The sequence below is a fragment of the Hylobates moloch genome, unplaced genomic scaffold (genome assembly GCF_009828535.3).
Source record: "Hylobates moloch isolate HMO894 unplaced genomic scaffold, HMol_V3 SCAFFOLD_12, whole genome shotgun sequence".
Lineage (NCBI taxonomy): Eukaryota > Metazoa > Chordata > Mammalia > Primates > Hylobatidae > Hylobates > Hylobates moloch.
In genome coordinates this window covers 103,264,318-103,278,180 of record NW_026652287.1, presented here as the reverse complement: position 1 = coordinate 103,278,180, position 13,863 = coordinate 103,264,318, and the positions used below count along the sequence as shown (strand labels likewise).

The 13,863-nt window shown below is 46.3% G+C and overlaps 2 protein-coding genes across 2 annotated transcripts in view; one reads left to right on the top strand and one right to left on the bottom strand.

The window, feature by feature from the left end:
• The window catches only part of LOC116479241 (zinc finger and SCAN domain-containing protein 5A), an 80,321-nt gene that overhangs the window by 55,148 nt on the left and 11,310 nt on the right, over nt 1-13,863 (top strand). The window lies entirely within an intron of this gene.
• LOC116479357 (putative zinc finger and SCAN domain-containing protein 5D) overlaps nt 10,566-13,863 on the bottom strand; it is a 10,699-nt gene continuing 7,401 nt past the window's right edge. Inside the window, exons 2-5 of the mRNA XM_032171476.1 lie at nt 13,640-13,861; nt 12,636-12,839; nt 11,596-11,746; nt 10,566-11,332 (exon numbers count right to left, since the gene is read on the bottom strand). Coding sequence (XP_032027367.1) covers nt 10,566-11,332; nt 11,596-11,746; nt 12,636-12,839; nt 13,640-13,861 — 1,344 coding nt within the window. The remainder of the gene's footprint in view (nt 11,333-11,595; nt 11,747-12,635; nt 12,840-13,639; nt 13,862-13,863) is intronic.

Genomic DNA, 13,863 nt, shown 5'->3' with positions numbered 1-13,863 from the left:
CCCCACACTGGAAGACGAGACCTTCAAGGACAAGGACTCCATTTCCTCTCGGTGTCCCTTGTGCCCACACGAGACCTAATGCGTAGTCAGTGCTCAGTATTCAGTGCTCAGTATTCAGTGCTCAGTATTCAGTGCTCAGTAGTCAGTGCTCAGTAGTCAGTGCTCAGTATTCAGTGCTCAGTATTTATGGGAGACTATTGGTGGCCCAGAAAAGGCTCACAGAAAAGATAAGGTTGGCTGTGCTGAAACCACACCCCTCCCTACCCTGGGATAGCACCAAGAGGCAGGTGGGAGCTGAGTTCTGGGAACCTGTGAAAGGCTTGCAGAGTCCCCCTGCGCCTGTGTCTGAGAAGATCGGGCAGTGGTGGGAGGCAGCAGCCAGGTGTGAAAGGGGGCCAGCTAGCTCTTCAGCCAGGTAACAACGGTGGGCATCTCGCTCCCACATACCAGTGGTCTGTTTAGTACTGCAGGGACGGTACAGTCCATATCCCAGGGACAAGTGTTCCGTGTCCTCCCGTGACACCTCTTGGGAACATGGAGATCCGCCCTTGGATTCGCCTCCACCTGCCTCCCTTTTTTCTCCTCCCAGCCCTGATCAGTCACCTGGTTCCAGGGATTCCAATGTCTAAATCTCACTCGAATCTCTCCTTTTCTGTCCATTCACGTTGCCTCTGTCCAAACTCGGGTTACCCCTGGTTCCCCGCTCTCCTGCCATCGCTCCTTCTGCACACTCGCCCCTCTCAGACCTAAGCCTGACATGTGGCTCTTCTCTCCACACTCTGTCTTTTGAGGGGCTATCTAACCCCTCTAGAAATGATGGCCAAGTCAGGTGTCTATTCCAGAGCCCTTACCCAGGTATTCCCCGGACGGCAAATACACCTCTGGACATCCCACATGTTAAGTTAAATGAGCATTTAATTTCCCCTTCCCACCAGCTCCTCACCTTGGGTTTCCCTTTTGGGGGGACCCCAAAACCACCTGTTTGCTTTCTTTTTCACCACTATCTGCAACGGATAATCCTTCGCAAAACAGGTGCCTCCTGATTTTTCCATTGCTTCTCAAACATTTCTTCTGCTTCAACAGCCCTTGCCTGAACTCAGGACACAGTCATCACATGCCTGGATGTCGGGGATCAAGCCCTGGGTGACCTGCCCACTGGTCCCTGCCACCAGGGGCTGCCCTTATATCTGTCTCCACACTAACTGCCAGAATGGTATCTGCCCCTGTATGTGTCTCCTGTATCTGTATCTGCCCCTGTATCTGCCCCTATATCTGTCTCCACACTAACTGCCAGAATAATATGAAATTTGAATCATGCCACACCCGTGTTTAAATCTCCTCAGTGTCTCCCCCAGTTTTTCTGCATCTTAAAATACGTGTCTGTGGATATGTGCACACACATATGTAATGCGTGTATGTATATATGTATACACGCACGCCCCTGAAAAATGTAAGGACATGCACTACATATTAAAAACACAGGCTGAGCACAGTGGCTCACTCCGGAATCCCAGCACTTTGGTTGGGAGGCTAAGGTGGGAGGATCACTTGAGCTCAGGAGTTCAAGACCAGCCTGGGCAACATGACAAAACTCCATCTCTACAAAAACCACAAAAAATTAGCCGGGTGTGGTGGTGTGCACCCATAATCCCAACTACTCAGGAAGCCGAGGCGGGAGGATGGCTCGAGCCCAGGAGGTCAAGGCTGCAGTGAGCTGTGGTCGCACCACTGCACTCCAGCCTGGGCAACAGAGTAAGACCCTGTCTCAAACAAACAAACAAAAACCCCAAAAATTTAAAATCATCTCTTTGTGGTGGGATTATGGATGACATATATTCTCCATTATCCTTTTTTCTGTATTTTAAAGCATTTCCTCCTGACCTTTTTATTTGGTTTATAGTTTTTTAGTGGTGCATTTTCTCTTCTGAACTTTACCAGCTACTTAACAAGTTCTATTCAAATATCTCATTAAAAGTTTCATGGGAATACAATTTCCAAATGTATTCACTACATGCATGTATGTTATCTTCAAGATCAGAAACAGGCAATAATTACTGTTTTTTAAATAAGCCCTGAAATAAATCAAGTCACCCTTGAGGCCAGCAATAAACAAATCATGTTTTCTGCCTCCTCAGAGTTAACTTTTTGATGCCGATTTAGCAGCTCGATGGGCAGAAATAGAGCCAGGTGCTTTGGGACTCATTAAAACCACCCTAACAACCCTCCTGGGGACCCTGAGAGTAGGCGACACCGTGTTTTTCATCCGTCCAGGCAGGCTGTGTAATTATGATCAATGTATTCAACCCATCTCAGGGCTGGCAAGAAAAACAGCTTCTTTGAGGGAGGAAAAAAAAAAAAGAAAAAAGCCAAGGGGAAAAACCACCTTGGGTCACAGGCAAGAGGGGTTTGGGAATTAATCAACGTGGACCCGTTAGAGGAAGTGAAACAGTGAGATGGCAGGTGGAGAGTTGCACTGGGCTATGGCACAGAGTCTGCCTGTGAGCACTGAGGCAGGTTGGGTTTTTTGTTTTTTGTTTTTCTGTTTGCTCATTGGCAGCAGCGGGCGGCAGACTTTCTAATTCTCTGTGGCCGACTGGGCAAAGTCTTCCCCACCACAGGCAAATCCATAGCTTCCCTCCCCACTCCCCACCTTGTGCACTCAGCCAGCTATTGTCCACGCTTTGCTCAATATTGATGTTCTTGGAATTGTAGATTAGATATCACTTTGTGTATTTTTTGGACTATCTAAATATTATTCAAAAGCTTTCCTAACTAAAATGGAAGTTCCTTTCCTGTTTCCAATGTGAGCAGCTTTAAAAATGCAGAAAGCCTGTGAAAATGTCAGAACACGACAAATCATAAACGGATAACATGTGCCATTTACTGTACCTCAATTATTCCTAAATAAAATTGTAATAAGAAAATATATATTTTAAAATATATATTTTAAAACTCACAGTTTTTGCATCAAAGGTCACAATCAACAGAGTGAAAACAACCAATGGAATAGGGGGATACCATATTTGCACATTACATATCTGAAGAGGGGTTCATCTCCAGAGTATATGAAGAATGCATAACTCAACAACAAAACACTAACAACATGATTTTAAAATGGGCAAAGAACTTAGACATTTCTCCAAAGAAGGTCTACAAATGGCCAGCAGACACAAGAAAAGGCACTCCACATCACTAATAATTAGGGAAATGTAAAGCAAAACCACACCATTGCTATCGACAAACAGAAAATAACAAATTTTGCCAAGGATGTGGAGAAACTGGAACCCTGGTGTACTGTTAATGCACAAGGAAAACAGCATGGCAGCCGCCCAAAAAATTAAACATAGAATTACGATATAATCCAGGAATGCCACTTCTGCTTATGTACCTAAAAAATTGGAAGCAGGAACTCATACTCCTATGTTCATTGCAACGTTATTCACAATAGCTCAGAAGTAGGAGCTACCCAAGCGTTCATTGAAGGAATAGATAAAATATGGTCCATCTGTACAATGGGATATTATTCCCTTTCCAAAGGAAGGACATTGTGACACATGCTACAAAGACCTCATTTGACACCAGAAAAAATAATACAATAATGTTAGCAGTTTATCCTAGAATTTGTTACAACTAATAGGTAAGATGATGAAAACATTGGTCTCCTAAGATTGTATAATAAATAAAATAGGCTATACACTAATTAGAATATAATTATATATAGCGACCACAATTTATCTTTATGTAATACTTTGGGACTAACAACAATGATTTGTATAATAATAAAATATCTCATTATAAAATTTGAATATACATTCTAGAAGAGTACAAGAAAAAAATGTCAGATTGTGTGAACCATCATATGAACCACCAAATTTGGCCTCACACTAATAGGAGAGGAAGGCTTTTTTTTTTTTTTTTTTTTTAAAGGTGCTCATTCACTGGTATATTAGTTAGATATACCGTTTCTGTTGTTTGACGCTTTGGTTGTGTTTAATGTCAAACAGAAGCAGAACCATCTAGCTGTATCTGTTAGAACAAGATCTTTTCTGCCATCTGCTGGACATCCGTCATAACTATACAAATTAGCTATAAAATCATTCTAACTTTAAATTTTTAACATAAGCTGGGTGCGTATGATGCTAGTGGCACCGGCTTAGACACAGGCACCTTACCCCGTGCAAAACCTGAATTGACAAAGAGACACTGCATCCCTACTTTCTCCAGTTCTCATCCACTCAGATCTTCAACTTCTTATTGTAAGAAAAAAAAATGTATTCAGCGTCTATAACACGGGATAACGTCTCCTCATGCATCCTCATTCTGTTGACATCCCAACATTCAAAACTGTTCACCTCAGTCCTTAATATCACAACTCTCACCTCCAGCCCGTGTGTGTCTTGTCAGCACACCGATGGGAGCCACTTGTTCACGTTCCTTCACTGGGGTGCACAGACTGCCACCCAGGTGTTCAGTTTTCTGGCATTTTCCTGTTATTTGCATGCTTTATTTGGTGCACGGGATTCTTTTACAAGTTCTGTGATCCTGTGGACAAGAAAGTACCAAGCCACTACTTCCATTTCAGGTGTTCCAACCTTTCTAGGTGAGCTATATTCTTGGGGTCCACAAATTTCTCCCCATCTTCTTTTCTCTCCCCCTCCACCCCCCCCCCCCCCCCCCCTTCTGTTGCTCTCGCTTCCTCTGTCCTCTCCTGACCATCCAGAGGACTTTTTTTTTTTTTTTTTCAGACAGGCTCTTGCTCTGTCACCCAAGCTGGAGTGCAGTGGCACAATCACAGCTCACTGCAGCCTCAAAATTCCCAGGCTTAGGTGATCCCCCCACCTCAGCCTCCAGAGTAACTGAACCTATAGGCTCACACCTCTGCAAGGGAAAGGAACAGGGCTTCTGTGTCAGTTACCAGTCAATTGCCTCCCAGCTTCTAAGTCCACAGGTTCAGTGCCGGCCCTCCAATAACCGAGCTGTCGTGGCTCCTTTGCAGCGAGCGCAGTGCCAAGCTCTGCCACTAGAGGGGTCGGGAGGGATATCCCAGGAGGAAGAGGCTCCACTGCGCCGCCATCTTGTCTTTCTTCTTGCTCCTGTTATGGCCTTATCAGCCCCACATGAATGGGGCCCCCTGGCGTGTTCACGACCCCGGCTCCTGCCTGTGGCTGCCTCACCACAGGCCTCTCCGTACTCCAGTCACCAGCCTTGGCCCCTTGACCCCAGAGGGCTGCCTCCTATTTCCCTGGTGACCATGGTCCCACCCTTGCCCAACTAGAGGCCTCGCCCAGACATTGAGGTTCATACCTACACTTTTGACTTGCTCTTTCCTTGGGATTGTTAAAAGTTTGACCATGTTTGATGTTTGTTTCTTATCACCCCACAGCTGGACAAGCTGATTAGAAAACCTGGGTACCCCCTCTTCTAGTGCCAGTGGGGAGTTCAAACCCTGTGCAGTACCCCTGGCTGTGGCCCATCCCCTAAGCACCATAAAACCCCAACCCCAAACCCACCTCCTTTCTCTGTCCTCTCAAGCCACATTCAGACCGGCTTGGGACAGCCCACTCTGCTCTCTTCAGAAATCCTGTTATGTAATAAGCTTCATACCCTCTTGGAGTGTGTATGTGTGGGTATGTGTGTGTCATCAGTCTTAACATTCAAACCCAATTTTGGGTGGTGTAATCCTTTTTCTCCAGGGCGGCCCTAACGTTTGCGTTGTTACAGCCTCTCACCTGCTCAAGCCAGGTTTGGGTAGGTGCACCTGAATCCATCAGTTCTCCTTTTTCTCTCCCAGAAAACCACAAGAGAATCTTGATTGCTCCCATATCCTCTCTCACCCAGCACCCTCCAATCCATTATCACTTGACAGGCATGTTGAGCTTTAAATTAGGTAAACCCAGTTGAGCTGCTACATTCTTTAAAATTTGTCAATGGATTCCTATTCCTCTGAGAAGGCGTCCTCCCTAGGTATCCTTCAGAATTCTTTTTTTCTTTATAGTTAGGTCCATGTTGTGGTCAATAAATCTTTATTTCGGAGGTCAGAAAGCTTTTTTCCACAAAGGAGCAGAGAATATGTATTTTAGATTTTGCAGGCTATTTGGCCTATGTTGGATATTCTTCTCTGATTTGCTCATATTACAACCCTTTAAAAATATAAAAAACAATTCTTGCCCAGGTGTGCTGGTTCACATCCGTAATTCCAGCACTTTGGAAGGCCAAGGCAGGAAGATCACTTGAGCTCAGGACTTTGAGACTGGCCTGGGCAACATAATGAGACACTGTCTCTACAAAAAAATTTAAAAATTAGCCAGGCTGAGCGGGCAGGATCACTTGGACTGGCTTATTTCACTTAACATGATCACCTGCTGGAAGCTGGTGCCCAGGAGAGCAAGGCTTCAGTAAGCCGTGATCGTGCCACTGCACTCCATCCTGAGTGACAGAATAAGACCCTGTAAAAAACACAAACACACACACACACAATTTTCTAGCTTGTGGGCTATTGAAAAACTAGGTAGCAGGCCATCGTGTGCCAGCCCCTGCTTTATATTAAATGCTGCTTGTGCAGATTTCTGTGGGTTTTTTTTATCTTCATTGGACCCTCACCAATATAGCTTCTCAATGCATACTGTCTTTCGAAACTCTCCAATCATTTTTCCCCAGAGAAAAAATACTCTAGAAAGTGGATAAAGTCCAAAAGTCCAAAACTAGTGCATCTTCAGCTACACAGAAAAGCACCAAGAGTGGGCCATAGACATCCCCCATTCAACAAAATTAAACATCATGGAGAAAGGCGCCCCCAGTCAGTCACTGAATACAGAAGGGTCTTCCTGAAGTACAGAGGGTAACAGAGACTGACAGTCACAAGGGTCATCAGTGGGTTCTTTTTTTCTTTTTTTGACAGGGAGTCTGGCTCTGTTGCCCAGGCTGGAGTGCAGTGGCACGATCTTGGCTCACTGCAATCTCCGCCTCCCGGGTTCAAGCGATTCTACTGCCCCAGCCTCCCGAGTAGCTGGTACTACAGGCGTATGCCACCACACTTGGCTAATTTTTTGTATTTTTAGTAGAGACAGGATTTCACTGTGTTAGCCAGGATAGCCTTGATCTTTTGCCCTCGTGATCCACCTGCCTCAGCCCCCTAAAGTGCTGGGATAAGTGGTCATTTAGTGGAATAGCTTAGGCCACATAAAGCACGTGGTCTTTTCGCTAAAAAGAATAGAATCCACAGAAAATAAAATGTAAAGAGTGTAACAGGATTAAATTTGCTCACTTTCATACTCAATATGGCTGCCATGTGATAATGGGTGGAAGGCCATTGGGTAGGAGTGGATGTGGGAGAAATAAAACACTTAGTATAGTATTCTGGGTAAGAAACCAGAAGGATTGAATATTTCAGATGCGCTTATCAGACACTGGCCTCAAGATGCTGACTTGAGCAGTAAGAGGTGGTAAGATTTTGCTCGGTTGATGCAAAGCTGGAACCCAGAGGAGACTCCCTCCTCACCACTCAAATGAGGGTCTATTGATGAGCATCATGTGCCTCACCTGGAGCCTGTCACTGAATCAGACCCTGCATTTTAACAAGATCTGAGGGTGAATTATATATGCACATTAAAAATTTGAGGGCCACGAGGTTACAGTAAATGAAACGAGATGCTAGAAATTTCTCTTTATACTGTACACCAGTGGTTCTCAACCTTCGTTGCACATTAGAACCACCTGGAAAAATTTTTTAAACTTGATTTCCAAGTATCAACTCAAACTGGTATCTCTTGAGGGTGGGAATCAGGCATCAATATGTTTCAAAACTGTCTGGGAATGGAGAAAGGGAGTCTCTCTCGAGCAGGTCTTTGCTATCTTATCCTTAGGAGCAGCCAGCCTTAAATCCCCTCTCTCAGGGTGTCCTGTCTATTCTGCACTTAGCTTCCAAAATACTCTTATTCCTTTGCAATCAGTTACTCTATGCTGCATCTCTTTTACTGTGTGTCTGTTGTTTACATTCCTTTAAATTAAGAAGACAAGAACCGAGGTGTCATGGCAGTGAACTTTAATAAATGAATCCAGCCTATTCAGGAAGTGACCTTTCTGGAGTTCTGAGGATCGCTGGTCTCTGCCTGTGAGCTCAACCAGCCATTCATAAAATGCCCTCCCAAGACCAGCAGCATCAGCATCACTGAAAATGCAGATTCACAGGTTATTTAAAACAAGTAAAATCTGAGAAATTGTCACCAAGAGGAGCCTAGGGAGACGTGACAACTCAAGACAATGTGGCGCCTTGGATGGAAAAGAAGGAAGAGGAGGGCATTGTGTAAACACTAAGGAGGTCTCAATAAAATATGCACCTGAGTTCACAGCAATATGTAGAGTCAGCTCATCGCTTGTGGCAAATGTGCCATGTTAATGAACCATGTTTACAGTGGGGGAAATGGTGTGGAACATTGACGAGCTCCATGGAGTTTTGAAAGATATTCTAAAATGAAGTCTAAGGCCAGGTGTGGTGGCTCATGCCTGTAATCCCAGCACATTGAGAGGCTGAGCCAGGCAGATCACCCGAGATCAGAAGTTCGAGACCAGCCTGGCCAACATGGCGAAACCCTGTCTCTACTAAAAATACAAAAATTATCCAGGCGTGGTAGTGGCACACCTGTAATTCCAGCTATTCAGGAGGCTGAGGCAAGTGAATTGCTTCAACCTGGGAGGTGGAGGTTGGGGAGAGCCGAGATTGCGCAACTGCACTCCATCCAGCCTGAGTGACAGAGTGAGACTTGGTCTAAAATAAAATAAAATGAAGTCTGTTTTTAAATGCATACTCTAAGGCCACACCCCTGATCTACTAAATTGGAAGCTCTGGGATCAGGGCCCACCCTTTTGTAGATTAACAAAGCCTTCAGGATATGGTACTATCATTAAGACCAACTAGTCACCAGAGACTCCCAATGCCTCTGTAGTTCAAAAGTCAAATCGGGAATTTAGAGGTTGCCAAATTTAGGCCACAAAATACACCATCTGGGTCAGGGAGATAAATAGGCAGAGCAGAGAGGATTCAGGGGGCAGTGAAAATATCCCCCATGATACTCCAGTGGTGGATACTCATGAGGCCTTTGTCCAAACCCACAGGATGTACAACACCCAGAGCGAGCCCTAATGAACACCATGGACTCGGGGTGCTGGTGATGTGTCCAGGCAGGCTCACTGATGGAACAGGTGCACCGCTCTGCTGGGGATGTGGGGCGGGGACAGGCTGTGCTGTGTGGGGACGGAGTCTAGGGGGACTCTGCTGTCCACTGAATTTCCCTGTGAACCTTAAACAGCTCTGAAAAAGAAAGTCATTAGCCAGGCGTGGTGGCTCACACGTATAATCCCAGCACTTCTGGAGACCAAGGTGGAAGGATCGCTTGAGGCCAGGACTTCGAGACCAGCCTTGGCAACAAAACCAGATCCCATCACTACAAAAAAATTATTTCAAAAAATTTGAATAAAATAATACTAATAAAGCCTAATACAAACAATACAGGACGCAGTGGCTCACACCTGTAATAGCACTTTGGGAGGCCGAGGCAGGCAGATCACTTGAACTCAGGAGTTCAAGACCAGGCTGGGCAACGTGGCAAAACCTCTCTCTTCAAAAAATACAAAAATTAGCTGACATGGTGTGGTGTGTTCTTCTAGTCCCAGCTACTCCAGTGGCCAAGACGGCAGAATTGCTTGAGCCTGGGACATGAAGTCTGCAGTGAGCTGTGATGACACCACTGCACTCCACCCTGGGTGAGAGTGAGACCCCATCTCAAAAAAAAAAAAAAAAAAAAAGAAAAGAAAAAGAAGCAAGAAAGAAAACAATACAGGATACCCAATAGAAGCTGAGTTTCAGATAAATAATGAATCATTTAGAACAAGCTGATACTAAAAAAAATTGTTTATTTGAAACACAGATTTCCCCAGGCATTGTGTATTTAATCTGGACACCTACTTTGACAACTTTACAGCAAAACAGTGGGTGATAGCATGTCAATCAGAAGGCTCCGTTTTTTGTTATAAAATACTGAAAACTAATTAGATGTTTGTTTATTGAAAGAACAGGCTGGGGACGGTGGCTCACGCCTGTAATCCCAGCACTTTGGGAGGCGGAGGCGGGCGGATCACGAGGTCAGGAGATCGAGACCATGGTGAAACCCCGTCTCTACTAAAAATACAAAAAATTAGCCAGGTGTGGTGACGGCGCCTGTAGTCCCAGCTACTCGGGAGGCTGAGGCAGGAGAATGGCATGAACCCGGGAGGCGGAGCTTGCAGTGAGCCAAGATGGTGCCACTGCACTCCAGCCTGGGGGACAGAGCCAGACTCTGTCTCAAAAAAAATAAAATAAAATAAAATAAAATAAAATAAAATAAAATAAATAAAATAAATAAACCTGTACGAAAACAATGGACCTAATGAAACAGAAAACAAAGCTCTGTGGGGAGAATGAATATTTACTGGGACAGCCTGGCGATTCCTATCTAGGGCACTCCCTCTGTGTGCCAGGCGCCCTTGCACCTGCTTCATGTCATATCTCATCTAATAACATCCATGAAAAATCATCCTTCACATTCTCTGGGTGCAGTGGTTTCTGGATGTGTTTTCTGGTGGCATTTTAACGTTTCAGGCCGACGAAAGGCTCTTGGACACTTGGGACATTTATAGGGTTTCTCTCCGGAGTGGATGAGCTTGTGCTCGTTCAGGTTCTTCCTGTAGGCGAAAACTTTCTTGCAGTCAGTACATTTATAGGGCTTCTCCCCCGTGTGGCTCCTCTTGTGACACCTCAAGGAGAACATTCTGTTGAACTGTTTGTGGCAGACGTCACATGTGTAGGGCTTCTCACCAGTGTGGATTCGCTGGTGAACCCGGAGGTCTGAGAGCTGCATGAAGCACCTCTCACAGAAATTACATTGAAAGGGTTTCTCTCCTGTGTGTGATCTCATGTGGATGGCTAGCTTGGAGTTACACGTAAACCTCTTATTGCACACGCCACATGCAAAGAGCAGCAGTTCTTTGCTTTCTTGGCCAACAGGCTGACTGACTGCGCCCGCAGGGCCTGGGGAATAAACTGAATTTATCTCAGCTTGTCCTGGGGATTCTCTGTTGCCCACAGGTGTGGCTTCTCCTTGAGGCTCTTCTTGGAAAATGGAGGTGGCATCTGGTTTGCTTCTTTTGGGACCTCTCAGATTCAGAGCGTCTCCTCTGCTCCCGCTGTGAGTCGAAGCTTCTTTCTCCACAACGCAGGCAGAAGGTGTGTCAGCATCCACATTTTCCACAGAGGCTATTTTCTGGGGTTCCTTCCCCTCCTTAGCTCCCACCACACCTGCTGGAAGAAGGGATTCCACACACAACAGTAAATAAACACATTTTCAATACACCAAACTCATTGCAACCAAACACTGACCTCGGCTGAGAATTTCCCCTCAAACTCAAGTCTAAGACATTGGACCGTAGGTCTCTGGAGAGTGGGGGGTGAAGACACTTTGGCAGCTGAGTGCCAGCTCCCCCAGACATGATAATGCTGGGACCCCAGCCCCACACCCCAGAAGAGAGGGACTAACCCCTGTGTATCCAAGTCTTCATACTCACTAGGACCGTTTGGAAGCTGAGGCTCTGGGGATGTAAGTCCTGTGTTTTCTTCTCTGTCTATGTTCAGATCCTTCTCCAAGGTCAGCTTGGGTCTCAGAGCCTTTGGGTCCCTTTTCATGACAATAGTCTCTGGCAGCAGGAAGTCCTCTTCCTGACAATGGAAAATCAAGAGCAATGACTGCTGTGCCTAAACTGGTGGAAGGACGGACATCACTGTCCCTTCCTGACTGGATGCACCAACTTTTCTAATGACACAGGTTTAGGGATATGTGCAGACTTCCTGTGGGCCTCCCACATCACCCCAAATAAACATCACCACCTCACTTCTGAGTCTGTCCCTAATCTGCACCCTCCATATTCTAAATCAGCTCCTTTGCCTGGTGGTTTTCACTCTTTGGTTCTCTGAGCATATTTCTCCCCGCCGTGCCAACGTCTCCCTGCCCCTGACGCTGGAAGGAGCATGACTCTAGGTGGAGGCCCCTAACCCCTGGCACCACTGGCATTGGGGCTGCATCACCCTCCTGGAGGGGGCGCTTCTGTGCAGAGCAGAGACCCCGCTTCCACTCTCTAGATGCTATTAAGACCCCACCACCCCCTATAATGACACACAAGAACATCTCCAGACATGGCCATGTGTCCTGAAAGGCAAAAATCACCAGTTGAGAAACACTCCTCTAATTAAGAAATCAACAGTCTGAGAAAGTGGGTTCCTTGCTGAATGACTTCATGAAATGTCTTTGAGGAAACTGGATGGGGGAGGGACCTTCAGTTCATTCATCTCTGCCAACTGCCTCCCTCATTTCACTGAGACCATTTCTTACCCCCCACCCTAAATGCTAAAAGCTCTCATGGTGGAGGGAAAAGTAGATGAGGCTTCATTCTCTGTGATGGCTCAGGAATGTCTAAGGATGTAACACATCCATGGGGAATGTCTCTATTCTTGTCCTGTGCCAAATCTCTCAATCAGTCCAGAAGCACACTCAGTTTTCTCCTGTTCCTTCTCCCACCTCTGCCCAGACACCAAGGCCTCACACACTCACCTGCCTCCTGGACAGTGCAGGGACCCTGGGCAGGGTCTGCAGCTCTCGGCGGGCCTGGCCTTTCCTTGGACGCATGTGATTCACAGAGGAGACCCGCTGGCTGGACACACCTCTCTGATCATCTCTGACACTGGCAGGGACTTCAGCCATCTCGACATCTGAGTCCTGCATAAGATATTCTTTGCCAAGCAAGTTGACCACAGACTGTAGAGAGAAAAAAGACAATCAGACTCACAATGAGAGCCTGAAAGTAGCTCTCACATTCCCTGGGTCCTGCCATAATGCTCACACTTTACTGTAATTAATGTTCAAATCTGCCTTCCTGATGCCGAATCAGTTCTGGACACAGCAATCTGTCTGAATTTTTTTCTTTTCTAGATAAGTACATAAATATGGGTCCTTTAGATGAAAGGTTCTCTAAACCAAAGAGAAGACAAGGAGAAATATTCTGGGTGAATCCAACTCAATTGGCCGATGGCAACTCACCTTGTGTTGGAACTTAGGGGCTCATTTGGGGACCTGGAGGCAGATCCCTGCATCTCTGATACCAACCACTTTCCCTGCCTCAGGATGGGACTTCTGGGCCCCCGTTCAGTTCACTCTAATGCCTCCTTCCCTACGTTCCATCAGGCCTAATATTTCACCAATGTCTTTCTTTCATGTTGCCCTCACACAGTGTGTGGGTCCCTGTACCCCCTCTGCCTGTCCATCTCCTACACCAGGCACTTGCCATCTCCTCACAGCTGATATTTGAATCTGGATGATTATTTGTCATGGTGGGTTGTCCTGAGCATTGGAGAATGCTTAGCAGCATCTCCTGTCCTCCCCCTCGTGACAATCAAAAACTGTCCCCAGACACTGCCATGTGTCCCTGACGGGCAAACTCTCCTCTACTTGGAAGCCCTGACCTAGAGCAGCCCCTCGGGTCCTCTCGAGTCCAGCTTCACGGTACAGCCCCCATCCCAGCTCCCCTTCCCTGCACCAATCACGAGGGTCCCACTCACCCATTTCTTGGGTCTTCTGTTATTTCGTAGCAAGTCCTCCAGGTCTTTGCAGCTCTGCACACCGTTCATCATGACTAAGACCTGGAGCTCCTGGGGCATGGAGATCATGAACTGCTCCATCACCAGCATGTCCAGGATCTGCTCTTTGGTGTGGAGGTCGGGCCTCAGCCACAGATGGCACAGCTCAGTGAGTTTCCTCAGAGCCTGGACGGGGTCCGACTCCT